At 31.1% G+C, this 12,945-nt stretch overlaps 4 protein-coding genes and 40 non-coding genes across 44 annotated transcripts; 34 read left to right on the plus strand and 10 right to left on the minus strand.

Annotated features, from left to right (window-relative positions):
• Positions 1–389: 389 nt before the first annotated feature.
• Positions 390–410, plus strand: 21ur-5404. The gene has a single exon (NR_067083.1).
• On the plus strand, positions 393–413 carry 21ur-4559. The gene has a single exon (NR_067084.1).
• Positions 414–1,109: 696 nt separating this feature from the next.
• On the plus strand, positions 1,110–1,130 carry 21ur-1452. The gene has a single exon (NR_067085.1).
• A 251-nt stretch (positions 1,131–1,381) lies between these two features.
• On the plus strand, positions 1,382–1,402 carry 21ur-13523. Its single transcript, NR_067086.1, has one exon.
• Positions 1,403–1,874: 472 nt separating this feature from the next.
• 21ur-13797 lies at positions 1,875–1,895 on the plus strand. The gene has a single exon (NR_067087.1).
• Positions 1,896–2,242: 347 nt separating this feature from the next.
• Positions 2,243–2,263, minus strand: 21ur-2271. Its single transcript, NR_067088.1, has one exon.
• Positions 2,264–2,473: 210 nt separating this feature from the next.
• On the minus strand, positions 2,474–2,494 carry 21ur-14070. Its single transcript, NR_067089.1, has one exon.
• Positions 2,495–2,500: 6 nt separating this feature from the next.
• 21ur-4221 lies at positions 2,501–2,521 on the minus strand. Its single transcript, NR_067090.1, has one exon.
• A 62-nt stretch (positions 2,522–2,583) lies between these two features.
• Positions 2,584–2,604, plus strand: 21ur-1728. The gene has a single exon (NR_067091.1).
• Positions 2,605–2,946: 342 nt separating this feature from the next.
• 21ur-10143 lies at positions 2,947–2,967 on the plus strand. The gene has a single exon (NR_067092.1).
• Positions 2,949–2,969, plus strand: 21ur-4727. The gene has a single exon (NR_067093.1).
• Positions 2,970–3,567: 598 nt separating this feature from the next.
• On the plus strand, positions 3,568–3,864 carry fip-7 (Fungus-Induced Protein). The gene is made up of 2 exons (NM_001383259.2): positions 3,568–3,601; positions 3,647–3,864. The coding sequence occupies exons 1-2, from the start codon at positions 3,587–3,589 to the stop codon at positions 3,815–3,817; spliced, it is 186 nt and encodes a 61-aa protein (NP_001370097.1). The 5' UTR covers positions 3,568–3,586; the 3' UTR covers positions 3,818–3,864.
• Positions 3,865–4,219: 355 nt separating this feature from the next.
• 21ur-8420 lies at positions 4,220–4,240 on the plus strand. The gene has a single exon (NR_067094.1).
• Positions 4,221–4,241, minus strand: 21ur-10507. Its single transcript, NR_067095.1, has one exon.
• A 213-nt stretch (positions 4,242–4,454) lies between these two features.
• Positions 4,455–4,475, minus strand: 21ur-9162. Its single transcript, NR_067096.1, has one exon.
• Positions 4,476–4,940: 465 nt separating this feature from the next.
• 21ur-2463 lies at positions 4,941–4,961 on the plus strand. The gene has a single exon (NR_067097.1).
• 21ur-2997 lies at positions 4,944–4,964 on the plus strand. The gene has a single exon (NR_067098.1).
• A 370-nt stretch (positions 4,965–5,334) lies between these two features.
• Positions 5,335–5,803, plus strand: fipr-28 (FIP (Fungus-Induced Protein) Related). Its single transcript, NM_070567.7, has 2 exons — positions 5,335–5,382; positions 5,429–5,803. Exons 1-2 carry the CDS (start codon positions 5,368–5,370, stop codon positions 5,735–5,737), a joined length of 324 nt encoding a protein of 107 aa, NP_502968.1. The 5' UTR covers positions 5,335–5,367; the 3' UTR covers positions 5,738–5,803.
• A 144-nt stretch (positions 5,804–5,947) lies between these two features.
• On the minus strand, positions 5,948–5,968 carry 21ur-8892. Its single transcript, NR_067099.1, has one exon.
• Positions 5,969–6,748: 780 nt separating this feature from the next.
• On the plus strand, positions 6,749–6,995 carry Y51H4A.936 (TIL domain-containing protein; the record flags this gene model as incomplete). Its single annotated transcript, NM_001268969.3, has 2 exons — positions 6,749–6,763; positions 6,810–6,995. The coding sequence occupies 2 exons, from the start codon at positions 6,749–6,751 to the stop codon at positions 6,993–6,995; spliced, it is 201 nt and encodes a 66-aa protein (NP_001255898.1).
• A 100-nt stretch (positions 6,996–7,095) lies between these two features.
• Positions 7,096–7,116, plus strand: 21ur-12648. Its single transcript, NR_067100.1, has one exon.
• A 30-nt stretch (positions 7,117–7,146) lies between these two features.
• 21ur-2235 lies at positions 7,147–7,167 on the plus strand. The gene has a single exon (NR_067101.1).
• Positions 7,168–7,439: 272 nt separating this feature from the next.
• 21ur-4631 lies at positions 7,440–7,460 on the plus strand. Its single transcript, NR_067102.1, has one exon.
• 21ur-13442 lies at positions 7,448–7,468 on the minus strand. Its single transcript, NR_067103.1, has one exon.
• Positions 7,469–7,733: 265 nt separating this feature from the next.
• 21ur-1344 lies at positions 7,734–7,754 on the plus strand. The gene has a single exon (NR_067104.1).
• Positions 7,737–7,757, plus strand: 21ur-4774. Its single transcript, NR_067105.1, has one exon.
• A 218-nt stretch (positions 7,758–7,975) lies between these two features.
• 21ur-5611 lies at positions 7,976–7,996 on the plus strand. Its single transcript, NR_067106.1, has one exon.
• A 284-nt stretch (positions 7,997–8,280) lies between these two features.
• On the plus strand, positions 8,281–8,606 carry fipr-27 (FIP (Fungus-Induced Protein) Related; the record flags this gene model as incomplete). The annotated part of the gene is made up of 2 exons (NM_001083267.3): positions 8,281–8,349; positions 8,395–8,606. The coding sequence occupies 2 exons, from the start codon at positions 8,281–8,283 to the stop codon at positions 8,563–8,565; spliced, it is 240 nt and encodes a 79-aa protein (NP_001076736.1). The 3' UTR covers positions 8,566–8,606.
• A 411-nt stretch (positions 8,607–9,017) lies between these two features.
• 21ur-857 lies at positions 9,018–9,038 on the plus strand. Its single transcript, NR_067107.1, has one exon.
• A 319-nt stretch (positions 9,039–9,357) lies between these two features.
• On the plus strand, positions 9,358–9,378 carry 21ur-20. The gene has a single exon (NR_067108.1).
• A 1,026-nt stretch (positions 9,379–10,404) lies between these two features.
• Positions 10,405–10,425, minus strand: 21ur-15482. Its single transcript, NR_067109.1, has one exon.
• Positions 10,426–10,599: 174 nt separating this feature from the next.
• Positions 10,600–10,620, plus strand: 21ur-4613. Its single transcript, NR_067110.1, has one exon.
• Positions 10,621–10,993: 373 nt separating this feature from the next.
• On the plus strand, positions 10,994–11,014 carry 21ur-3751. The gene has a single exon (NR_067111.1).
• Positions 11,015–11,213: 199 nt separating this feature from the next.
• Positions 11,214–11,234, plus strand: 21ur-9120. The gene has a single exon (NR_067112.1).
• A 136-nt stretch (positions 11,235–11,370) lies between these two features.
• Positions 11,371–11,391, plus strand: 21ur-7911. Its single transcript, NR_067113.1, has one exon.
• Positions 11,392–11,478: 87 nt separating this feature from the next.
• Positions 11,479–11,499, plus strand: 21ur-5420. Its single transcript, NR_067114.1, has one exon.
• Positions 11,500–11,613: 114 nt separating this feature from the next.
• 21ur-7731 lies at positions 11,614–11,634 on the plus strand. Its single transcript, NR_067115.1, has one exon.
• A 232-nt stretch (positions 11,635–11,866) lies between these two features.
• Positions 11,867–11,887, plus strand: 21ur-2980. Its single transcript, NR_067116.1, has one exon.
• A 67-nt stretch (positions 11,888–11,954) lies between these two features.
• On the plus strand, positions 11,955–11,975 carry 21ur-6471. Its single transcript, NR_067117.1, has one exon.
• Positions 11,976–12,219: 244 nt separating this feature from the next.
• On the minus strand, positions 12,220–12,240 carry 21ur-12470. The gene has a single exon (NR_067118.1).
• On the minus strand, positions 12,221–12,241 carry 21ur-13067. Its single transcript, NR_067119.1, has one exon.
• A 147-nt stretch (positions 12,242–12,388) lies between these two features.
• Positions 12,389–12,409, plus strand: 21ur-1798. Its single transcript, NR_067120.1, has one exon.
• A 184-nt stretch (positions 12,410–12,593) lies between these two features.
• 21ur-3977 lies at positions 12,594–12,614 on the plus strand. Its single transcript, NR_067121.1, has one exon.
• A 275-nt stretch (positions 12,615–12,889) lies between these two features.
• Positions 12,890–12,910, plus strand: 21ur-4692. Its single transcript, NR_067122.1, has one exon.
• The last annotated feature ends 35 nt before the right edge of the window (positions 12,911–12,945 follow it).

Below are 12,945 nucleotides of genomic sequence, written 5' to 3' on the forward strand. Positions count from 1 at the left end.
CCTGCCCGCCTCAAGCCGACCTTACCGTCTCAAGTCTGCATTCTGGTGTGCACCACATAGTGCGGAAGGTGGTTCTTTCGCAGTGTCCGACATTTTTCGGGTTCTGAGCCGCACTATGCAGAAGGCACAAGGCAGGCGGAGGGCGCCACAAAGCGGGTGCAGCAGGCGTTTTGGCGCCTACCTGGAAGCCGTTGTCCAAGCAGAAAACTGAAGTGAAGCAGAGCGAATAAATAGAGGGATGGTCGAGGTAGTGTATTAGACAATTAATTACCTTTTTTTTAAATTTAGAATGCCAGATAAAAATCGCAAAAATTGAAGAAAAATGAATGTTAGTTCAAAATATTTCTGTTTCACGTTCTAGTCAAGTGCGGAATGATTTAAAATGTTTCTTATTGGAATGTAAATCGCGCCTAATTTTATTATAGAATTCAGAATTTTGACCAAGTCTTGCAGTAGTGTAGGAAGGATTTGGAGTGGTTTAAAAACTTATTCGCTCTGTTTCACTTCAGTTTTCTGCTTGGACAACGGCTTCCAGGTAGGCGCCAAAATGCCTGCTGCACCCGCTTTGTGGCGCCCTCCGCCTGCCTTGTGCCTTCTGCATAGTGCGGCTCAGAACCCGAAAAATGTCGGCCACTGCGAAAGAACCACCTTCCGCACTATGTGGTGCACACCAGAATGCAGACTTGAGGCGCAAATAAGAAGGAGCTGGAAATATTATTGAAAAATTATGTAGAAGCATATGAAAACTCACCAAGAAAACTTTCATTTTTTTTCTGGGAAGCTGAGAATGAATGAATGGTGAAAATTGAAGAAAAGGCCATATTTTATAGGAAGAATGCTAATCGAATTGTATAATTTAAAATTGGCTGGGAAAGTGAAGCGATTGAAAACTGAAATGATATTAGGATTGAATTTTGCTTTAAAAAATAAGTATCGTCAATTGGGAAATTGTTTTAAGAAGTAGTATTATTCGGGCTCAAACTTACGAATGTAAAAAAAAAGAAATCGGGAAAAAAACGTTAAAACTTAGCATTTTTAGTAGAATTTAGTAGAGTAAAATTTTTACTGTTTCATTGTACTTTCAAAGTTGGAAAAATTGTTGTCCGCTATTACAGATCAGTTTTTATTCCAATTCTAAAATCAGAAACAGTGCTGAAACTTTGTCCGGACAATTTTCAAATTTCGAACAATTTTGAGTTCTTCTTCTCTTCAATCAGATTAAATTCAGTTCAATCATATATTTTTGTACCGATGGAGCTGAAATTTTTACACAAAGTAGAATAAAACATGATGTTGACGAAAAAAAATCAAGAAATTCTGGTTCGAAAAATTTACTGTTTCACCTTTTGCTCAGAATTTGGTTGTTTCAATTATTGAATATTATACATTTTGTTTTTTCAACTTCAAATGTTTAAAGCTAAATGATTCAAAGCTACAGTACCCGTCGCCCCAAAGCAATATCCTTTTCAAAGCCAAACGTTAATGTTTTCTAAAACTACAGTAATCCTACAGTACTCCTACAGTACATCTAGAGTACTACTACAGTACCCCGACCATATCCCCACTAACCCTGAACCAATATCTCTTCAAAAGCCAAAAACTAGTTTTTTCCCAAAACTGAAAATTGTAGAACCTCCTCTCAAACTGAAATGTATCGGATTTTGCTTTAAAAAAGAAGTATCGTCAATTGGGAAATTGCTTTAGGATGTAGTATTATTCGTGCTCAAGCTTCAGCAACACTCAGAACATTGAATTTATTTTATACGGTGTGGATTTTTAAACAAAAATTCAAAAAAAAAAGCATGTTCCATTTTTGATTTATTTACTGTTTTTCTCTGTTTTATTTTAGCCAATTTTCAGCTTTGTTCAATTAATTTTTCAAATTTTTATTGAAATTATCAAAGTTGAACTTAATGACAGCACAGACCAGAAGTTAGCCAGGCAACATTAACATTATTAAAGGCAACGCTAAAGCCAAGTGGAGCATGTGAGACTATGTTCCAGTAAAAGCGTGCCAGCTGGCGAATAAGTTGACAACTTTTTTCAATCTCCACAATTTTGCCAATTAGACATTTGTCTACAATTCTAGAGCAATTTCAAAAACTTCCTATGCACGGTTTTTGAGAAAACGTTAAATTGAAAACTATGAAAAAAAAAACTTTGAAATTTGTTGGTATAAATAACGACTACCTGAAACAGAACAAACTTTGCAATAAAATGAAAATATTCGAGTCGAATAAAAAACGACATCTGAAGTGTGTTTAACAGTGAACAAAAATATAAACTGTGTTGACGACCACAAGAAACAGTAAAAATTTTTGTTAAAGTTAAAATTTTAATCACTGATTACAAAAGTTTGCGGCTGACAGAAATCGAAGCATTTTTCTGTTTCTTTGGGTACGATCAGATTTGGCAGTTTTCTAACAATTTCTACAATTTACAAACTTATTCCGGGTAACGCTCTCACTTATAATACTAACGCTATTTCAATAAAATATCACTTGTCTCATACCATATATATAATAACACTGAACAAAACTGTTTAATTTACTTTATTTATGTACAAGTGAAAATTTTTCAAAATTGTGTTCCGCGGTTTGAGGTTGAAAAAAGTTTAATTTAGCTAAAAAAAATAAATTATTATCTGTACTTGAATTTGATTTTATATTAACTTATTTCTGTTGAAAGAAACTACCACAAAATTCACATTTTCAATAAGATCGTCAAATTAGAAAAATTGTGGATTTTTCAGTTAACGGCTCAAGTTTAGTATTAAAACGTGTTTGTAGAATATCAGAAAATTGTATTTTAGTTCAAAATATATTTTTTGTTTCATGTTCTAGGCAAAAACTGAACGTTCGCAAACTTTAGTTTCTTTAATTCATAAAATTTTAAAAAATTAACTGTTTCACTTCCAAGATAAGAATTGGCCTGAATTGTTCGAATTATTAGGCCTAGGATTTCTCTAGTGAAATTTTGAAGGTATTTTTTTCAATTTAACTAGGGAACAGCCAATCTACAAGATCCAAGAAAATTATGAAAAAATTGCCTTTGATAGTTAAAATATGTACCTACTCGATTAAAAAACAATTCTGCTCATTTTTACTTTTGGGGCCCAAAATTTGCATTTGAAAAAAAAATGCGTTCGGATTTTGAACCACTGGATTTAATGCATTCAAATGCAAATTTCAAATGCAAATTTTAGCCCCACAAAAGTAAAAACCGGTAGGATTTTTTTTAATCGAGCAGATAAATATGTTAACTGTCGAAGGCTATTTTTTGCATATTTTTCTTGGATCTTGGCTATTCTCTAGTAAATTTTAACGTTTTTTTCCCGATTTCTTTTTTTTACATTTGTAAGTTTGAGCACGAATAATACTACATCTTAAAACAATTTCCCAATTGACGATACTTCTTCTTTAAAGCGAAATCCAAATCATTTCAGTTTGAAAAAAATTTTCAATATTCAATCGCTTCACTTTCCCAGCCAATTTTAAATTATACAATTCGATTAGCATTCTTCCTATAAAATATGGCTTCTTCTTCAGTTTTCACCATTCATTCATTTTCAGCTTCCCAGCAAAAAATGAAGGTTTTCTTGGTGAGTTTTCATGTGCTTAACATAATTTTTCAATAATATTTCCAGCTTCTTCTCATTTGCCTGGCAACAATGGCTTACAGTCAGCCGGATGAAAATAATAATGGATTTATTCAAAGGAATTTCTTCCCGTGCACAGTGTACTGCCCAGATAATCAACTATGTGTTCATGGCCAATGTGTGGATCCAAAGGAAGAACCGCCTAGGTTTACGGAGTAAAACGACACTGTTTTTATTCGTTGTTAATAAATTCCTTTTATTGCAATAATTGTACATCTTTAATAGGGACTGAACTAGGGGTGTTCTGGAAATTTCAAAATTTGCCGAGCTCGGCAAACGGCAAATTCGGCTAATTTGCCGCACACCTTGGACTGACTTATCTAATGGCAAAAGCACGAAAAATCGCAGGTTTCTGGAGTTAGGTAGAAATCTGGTGCTAATAACGACATGACGAACGATAAAATAAAATTTTAAGATTTTAATTTTATTTTTTCCGAGCTTATTTGTTTTTTATCTTGAGGCCACCAACACAGTGAGCTAAAAATATGCAATAATAAAATAGACTAAACTTAACGGTTTTGGAAACTCTATTTTAAAAAACATTGATTTTTCATATTCTAATTTTAAGAGCACAAATACAAAAATATATCCTCATTTTTTGCAAAAAATAATATGAAAAGTTGAAACATTAGAACATTTTTTTAGAGAACCGAAATAAAAATTATTTCTAGAATACAGTTAGTCTACTATAATTTATTACCCAGGCGCAAAATTTTTATCGATTTTTTGCAGCGACCAGATTTTGAAGTTACATCACTTTTTTTCGCATTTAGCAAAAATGTCTCGTGTCGAGACCGGGGAAACTTTTGCATAAGGATCAAATTCAGTTTGACCTTTTTAATTTATTTTTTACACTTGAAACATTGAATTTATTTTTATTTCTTTTATTTCCAAGTGAACAGTTAGGAATAAAGATTCGCGGTTTACGGTTGAAAAGGTTGAATTTGGCTGAGCAATTAATTTTGTTTGTACTTGAATTACTTATTCCGCATTTTAATACACATTTTCTGTTAATAGAAACTACATACCACAATATTCACATTTTCATCAGCTGCGTCAGGTTAGGAAAATTTTGGATTTTTATTTCTTTAGTCAAAGACTCAGTTAGAGCCTATTAAACTGTTAAATATTAGAAAAATTGTATTTAAATTCAAAGTATAAATTTTGTTTCATGTTCTAGGCAAAAACTGAATGTTTGCAAGCTTTAGTTTATTTAATTTCAAAAATTTAAAAATCGACTGTTTCACTTTCTAGATAAGAATTGATATAATAATTGATAATAATAATTTCCGATATTTAGTTTCAGATATTTAGTTTCTAATCACCAAATTTTTTTACTGAAAAGTGCTTCAAATTATAGAAAAAAGAAACAATGAAAAACTCATTTGCGCGGTAATTTTTGCAAAATTTAAAAAAAAACATGAAAAATTTAGAATCATTCTATAAATTTTTTACAGTTTATTTTTGGTATTTTGAGACTGTTTTTTTTTGTCATTTTGGGCGACAACTTCACAGAATTGTTTTGAAACATTCTATGTAGCTTTATATACTCTATCCTAATATCATTTCAGTTTAAGAGAAGGTTCTTCAATTTTCTTCACTTTCCCAGCCAATTTTGAATTATACAATTCGATTAGCATTTCCCATATAAAAAAATCGCTTCTTCTTCAGTTTTCACCATTCATTCATTCTCAGCTTCCCAGCAAAAAATGAAGGTTTTCTTGGTGAGTTTTCATATGCTTCTACATAATTTTTCAATAATTTTTCCAGCTTCTTCTCCTGGTAACATTGGCTTACAGTCAGCCGGATGAAAATAATAATGGATTTATTCAAAATGACGATGAGTATTTGCCTGCCGATTTGGCCAAAAAATGCGAAAATTACTTTGATTGCCAACAGTACCAAACGTGCATCTTCGGACATTGCGTAAGAAAATGCACAAGTGAACGTGATTGTCCACTTGGCTATATTTGCTTCAAAAACGGAGATGGACAACGATGCATCAAGAAAAATTGCCCGAAAAGATGCCCATATGGCTGTAAATATGGTGAATGTGTCCCTCGGCCAGATTCGCAATGATTTGCAATGATTTTCAGTAAAAACATACTGTTATCATGTGTTTTAATAAACAAGTTGAGCATTGAACGTTTTATAGGATTACTGTACGATTTGTTTGAAAATTGCCAAAATTAGTTTTAAAAAACCTCCTGAAGAAATAATATAATTTTCCGACGGAATCGTGACGCCTGATGTACGGCAAAATTGTGGCATAAGTTACATAACAACGCGTTTTTTCCAGTAAAAATTGGAATATTAATTCTGAATTTTAGAATCAATTTCAATTAAAATTGAAGCAGAAAAAAACCAATGTTTTCCAAAACACAGATCACTTATTTGACAATTTTTCAAATTGAAATTGTTCTAGTTAGTTGGAAAACAATTATGGGAAGTTTCACAGAATTTGGATAGCTCAAAATTGCTGAAACTTGAAAATTGGTAAAACTTTGACAGCTTATATCTCAGTTGCCGTTTGTCCTACACAAAAGTTGTCAACTGGAAAAAAAACTTGTTAGTTCTTTTTCTATAAGTTTGTAGTTATTTGTTTTTTGATATTTTCAAAATGAGACGAGATATAACTATTCAAAGTGGAGTGGCTCAATCTTAAAATTATTTCAGTTTCAGAGGAGGCTTTTCAATTTTCAACTTCACTTACCCATTCAATTTGAAGTCTCCTTTTTTTTGGGATGAAAAAATTCGCAAAAAATTTTCCCGTGGTGGAGAGTTGAAAACTCATTTTTGAACTCATTTTGATAGATTTGGATTCTAGATTTTTTTTTAAATATTATTGGTAGGTTTGTGGGCCAGGAAAGTAAATTTAAGCCGCGCTAGAGAGGTTTTTGTGTCGAATTCCAATTTTCACAGGTATACTCGGTGACTGCGACAAAAAAGTTTGTTTGTTTTTTCTGGACCTTTTTTTTCCTTTTTTTGGGATGAAAAAATTCGCAAAAAATTCTATTAGCATTCCCCCAATAAAATATTGTCTCTTCTTCAGTTTTCACCATTCATTCATTCTCCGCTTCCCAGCAAAAAATGAAGGTTTTCCTGGTGAGCTTTCATATGCTTCTACATAATTTTTTAATAATATTTCCAGCTTCTTCTCATTTGCCTGGCAACATTGGCTTACAGTCAAAACACGATTCCCAAACATTTTCTTGATTGTCCATACCCCAAAATCTGTGCCAGTGGTCTTTGTGTGAACTTTGGCCGAAATTGCAATTTTCATTGTCGAGAAAATCAAATATGTCTCCCTGGAAGTGGGAAATGTGTTGATAGATAATGTTTCATGCATTTTAATAAACAATATTGTACTATTTTTGTAAAAAAAACGCTATTTCGTATTGGAAAGAAAATTCTGAAACTATGGAAAGTATACTTAATTTTCTACGGTTTCTTTGGCCCGCAAAAATTGAAGCATTTTTTCCTCATTATTAGATAGAGACTGCATGATTTTTGCTGTTTTTTGGAAAATAAATTGAGATTGTTTTTTTTCCTCTGCTATTTTGGATTCTAAGCGGTTTTTGTTAATATTTTGCAATTTTTCCAGCAAACTTTTTTTTAATTTTCAAATTTCTACTGGTTTTTTTTTAATTTCCCGCGCAAAAGAGTCCTTACTTTTAATTGTTTTTTTTTCAGAAACGATTCTGGTTGAATAAATATTACTCGCTGAAAAAAAATTACTGTTTCAGCATGTGTTTGAAGGCAAACGAGATCGCATTCCATATTGGATCCAATAGATTCGCCAAAATTTGAATAAATTTTTCAGGTGAATCAGATTTTTGATAGTACCTGTGAAAGAGATAATTTCAATTTGTGTTCGGTCGCCGCCAAAAAGACATGTGGGGAAATGACGGGCGAGTTGCGGGCGCCAGAGATATCTCACCAGCCGGTTTTTTTTTTGTAATTTTTTTTTGAATACAAAACAAAATAAGTTAAAATTTACATTTTATAGTAGTGACCGGTGCAAAATTTTATTGTTTCAACATGTTTTCAAAGCTGATGAAAATAAGCTCTCATATTGATTAGGACACTTCATCTCCCTATAAAATATGGACTCTTATTCAGTTTTTACCATTCATTCATTTTCAGCTTCCCAGCGAAAAAATGAAAATTTTCTTGGTTATTTTTCATGTGCTCAATTTGCGTGAAAAAAAAAATGCTATTTTGTCCTGAAATGAAGTTTCTGAAACTTTGAAAAGTATTCTGAATTTTTTACGGTTTCTGTTGTAGCGAAAAATTCTAGCATTTTTTCGTAGGTGCTGCATGAAGTTTTTGATTGCGAGAAAAAGTCAATGATGTAAAGCGGGGTTTTTCTAAATATTTTGCAATTTTTTTCTGCAAAATTTGGATATTTATAGTTAAAAAATGTTTTGAATTGAATTTGAATTGTTTTCAATGATTTCTGCAAGTTTGCAACAAAAAGTTTCAGCTTTCTATTGATTTTGTTTTCCTAATTCCCGCACAAATGAGACCTTATTGTTAATCTTTTTTCGACTTCTTCAATCGCTTCACTTTCCCAGCCAATTTTAAATTATACAATTCGATTAGCATTCCCCCTATAAAACATGGCCTCTTCTTCAGTTTTCACCATTCATTCATTCTCAGCTTCCCAGCAAAAAATGAAGGTTTTCTTGGTGAGTTTTCATGTGCTTAACATAATTTTTCAATAATATTTCCAGCTTCTTCTCATTTGCCTGGCAACATTGACTTTCAGTCAGCCGGATGAAAATAATAATGGATTTATTCAAAGGAATTTCTTCCCGTGCACAGTGTACTGCCCAGATAATCAACTATGTGTTCATGGCCAATGTGTGGATCCAAAGGAAGAACCGCCTAGGTTTACGGAGTAAAACGACACTGTTTTTATTCGTTGTTAATAAATTTCTTTTTTGCAATAATTGTACATCTTTAATAGGCACTGAACTAGGGGTGTGCGGCAAATCTCAAAATTTGCCGAGCACGGCAAATTTCGATTTCGATTTCGGGAAACCTGAATTGCTTTTTCTTTCAGAAACTATATATTTTGAACTGCCATTTTTCGTTTTTCATCTTTCCCAGCCAATTTTGGAATATACAATTCGATTAGCATTTCCCCCTATAAAATATTGCCTCTTCTTCAGTTTTCACCATTCTAAGCTTCCCAACAAAAAATGAAAGTTTTCTTGGTGAGTTTTCATGTGCTCAATTTGCGTGAAAAAAACGCTATTTCGTCCTGAAAGGGAGTTTCTGAAACTGTGGAAAGTATACTGAATTTTCTACGGTTTCTGTGACTCGCAAAAATTGTAGCATTTTTTCTTAGGTGCTGCACGAAGTGTTTTTTCAAGTTCAACATAGATATGGTTTTTTGTTGTTTTAACTGGTGTTTGGATTTTTTTTTGTTGCACTTTTCCGGCAAAATTTGGTTGTTTACAGTTATAGTTGAAAAAAATGTTTTGAAGTGCATTTAAATTGTTTTCAATGATTTGTTCAAGTTTGCAACAAAAAGTTTCAGCTGTCTATTGGTTTTTTTTTTCAAATTCCCGCGCAAATGAGACCTTAGTTTTAGTCTTTTCAGAAAGGATTTTAGTTAAATAAACATTACTCGTTGAAAAAAAATTACTGTTTCAACATGTGTTTGAAGGCAAACGAGGTAGTGTTCCATATTTTCGAAATATTAGGTCTCCAAATAAGTTCCGGGTCAAAAATCATAACTTTGTTCGCTGCAAATCGATTTTTATGAAACTTTGGGAATTTATATTATCAACCATGATCTTTCATTTGACAATAGTCACAAAATTTTTTGACGACCCGAAGTGCCCTAACTCGGAGCCAATTCTTTCAAGCATTTTTCTGATCTCGCTTCTTTTCAGCTTTAAATTGAGGTTTGCGTGCGGATTTTGCTTTGTTTAGGATACATTATAAGAAAACAACAAAAGTTTGAAAAAAAAATTCGTACAAAATTTTTTTTTATCAATCGTCCAAAAATCTTCAAAAATTTTTTTGGCAAAAATTCTTTATTTTTTATACGAAAATGATGTAACCAAGTGTACACTAATTTTACACATATAAAACATTTGAGTTTGAAATTTGGATTGTCAGAAATACTCAAAAAACTCCAAAATTCTGGGAAAAAAATTGTGTTTTCTTTTATTATTTTAGTGTGGCGTACGAAATTAAAAAGTTTTGTATGTGTTAAAACAGTTTACACTTAGTTACATCATTTTTGTAAGAAAATAATAGAATTTTTGACAAAAAATTTATAAAGATTTTTTGACGATTGACAAAAAAAAATTTTTTAACGAATTTTTTTCCAAACTTTTGTTGTTTTCTTATAATGTATTTTAAACAAAGCAAAATCCGCGCACAAGCGTCAATTCAAAGCTGAAAAGAAGCGAGATAGGAAAAAATCCTGGAAAAATTGGCTCCGAGTTAGGGCACTCAAAAATTTTTGTGACTATTGTCAAAAGAAAGATCATGGTTGATAACATAAACTCCCACAGTTTCAAAAAAAATTGATAAAAAGCGAAAGAAGTTATGATTTTTGACCCGGAACTTATTTGGAGACCTAATACTTTAAATAAATTTTTTAATTAAATCCGATGTTGATAGTCCCTGTGAAAGAGGAATATTTCACTTTTTCACAGTCGCAACCAAAAAGACATAACCCGCGTTGCAGGCATACAACAGAGAAGTTACTAACGGATACTTTTGGAGTAGCGGGAGGTATCTTACCAGCCGGTCTTTTTGTAATTTTCATTTTAATACAAAACAAAAAAAGTTAAAATTTACATTTTATTGGTAAGAAAAATCAAACACTATAACCCATTCCTCAAAAACACAAATGACCGTTGCAAAATTTTACTGTTTCAAAATGTTTTCAAAGCTGATGAAAATAAGTTTTCATATTGCCCATTGAAAATTCGACATAGCACGATTCTGGGAAACCTGGATTGTTTTTTTTTTCTTTCAGAAACTCTATATTTTGAACTACCAAGGCTATTTATGCATGCTAAAAATGCCGGAAAATTTTTCAAATATTCATCATGCTTGTCAAAAAAAAATCGGATAAAGCTTCAGCGTTTTTCAACTTTCCCCGCCAATTTTGAATTATGCAATTCGATTAGCATTCCCCCTATAAAATATCGCCTCTTCTTCAGTTTTCACCATTCATTCATTTTCAGCTTCCCAGCAAATACCATTATTTTTTGGAGTGAATCTGATTAAAATAAATATTTTTTGATTATATAAAAATTTACTGTTTCACTTTTTGTTCAAAAAAAGCGAGAAAGGTTTCCATAATTCCGTAGCGGCTGTAATGCAATTTCCAAAAATGAAAATGTTCAAAATTCAAAAGGAAATTTCGACAAACCAGTTTTTTTCAATAATTATGGGGGTCAGGATTAGGTTTAGACCATAGGGCGTTTAGACCCAAGAAATAAAACCTTTAAAAAAAACTTAAATGTGCAACTTTTACTGTTTCAAATTGCTTTTAAAATATACTAAATTGTAATTTTCATACTTCATCGTTTCCTTTGCTTCTTTCTCCCGTTATACTTGTAAGGAATCATGGAAACTGTTACAAGCAAAATCTCTAAAACTCCACAAAAAACTTCAAACATTCAATATTTAACCGTTTCAAGTTACATTCAAACCTAACAAAAATAACTGAAGTTTGATCTGTTTTGTCGGAAACTGTCAAAAACAACTAATTTCAAGAGTTGAAAAATGAACAACTTTTACTGTTTCAAATTGCAATTAAAGTATAATAAATTACATCTTCCATGATGCTTTTTTAGAATTTTTCAGTTGCTGAAAGTCCTGGAAACTGTAACTCCAACAAAAATTTTTAACTTTTTTTTAACTTTGAAATTTTACCGTTTCAAAATGTATTTTAAGCTAACAAATGTTGGTTTCCATGCGGCGTTTTCAATTGTGTAAACCAACGAGTATTATCATTTCAGAAAGTTTATCAATGCTTGTTTAGTTAAAAAAAATATTTTTTAAAGTTTTTTTTATTACAGGAATAAATTTTCATCTCAAATCTAATTTTAATTATGTAAAAAATCAACAGCAACGAGAGTTTGAAATGATGATATTTTTTTTGAAAAAATACTTTTAAAATAATTACTGTTTCAAGTTTCTTTTACATTTTCTAGAAGTTTTTATCGTTTGCTCCAGTTGTTATTGGCATATCTTAAATTTCCATCTTTTACATTTTCATAGACTTTTTTTTTCCAGAGTGTTTCTCATCTTCTCTTGATCCGAGTTTCTTTTCAAAAAAAAAAAACATTTTAATCGAGTTTTGTAATTATTGATTTGTTCGCCACTTTTTACAGTGTAACATTTACACTAATCGTTTGAATTTGAATGCGAAATTGTGAAAAATGCATAAAAATACTCTATGAAAGTGGGGAAAACAAAACACCATTTTCTTAAAACCAGTTTTATTTTTTATTGAAAGGAAAATTTGGGTGCTTGAAATTTTTTTAATGTTTCCTAGTTGTTTTTTTTAATTAACAGTAATTTACTGACTGCATGAGCTTCTAATTTGTTTCTCGGAAAATACTACTAATTTCTTAAAAGTTCGAAACACAAAATGTGATTATATGAATATTTAAAAAAAAAAGATATTTTCGAACAAAAAATCTACTGTTTCAAGTTTCCTTTTAGTTTTTGGATTGGATCACAGGGATATTAGGAAACCGATTCCCTAAACTCCCATCAAAATGATAAGTGAAGAGAAAAAAAACTAGAACATCAATTTTAAAAATGCTTTTGGTTCAACTTGTATGTGCATGTGCAAAATCAACAAAAACTCCAGAAAACTACATAAAGTTGAAAGAAAAAAAATCAACTGTTTCACTTTGCTTTTATAATACATTTTCATAATGTTTTCGCAATATATTCATTCTTGGTACTTGTTATAAAATTCAAAACTTCTTCAAAATAAAACTTCGGAGTTGGGAAAACTTCAAGATTTTGCAGTTAAATATCTACTTATTAGATCTTCCAGGAACTCAATTTGTTATACGTTTTCCTATTTATTTTTTCTTTACAAGTTATGACTATCAAATTTAGAAATTTTTTATAATTTCCGAACACTTTTTTTAGTTGAAATCATGAAATATGAATTTTAAAAATTATTCTCACTGTTTCAGCTTCTCTTTATACTTTCAAAGGAATTTAATTTTTCTAATATTGGTAGAATGAAAATTTTGAATTCCTAAAATTAGGGAACAAATGAAAGGGTG

This window comes from Caenorhabditis elegans, chromosome IV (assembly GCF_000002985.6).
Source record: "Caenorhabditis elegans chromosome IV".
NCBI classification, from domain to species: domain Eukaryota; kingdom Metazoa; phylum Nematoda; class Chromadorea; order Rhabditida; family Rhabditidae; genus Caenorhabditis; species Caenorhabditis elegans.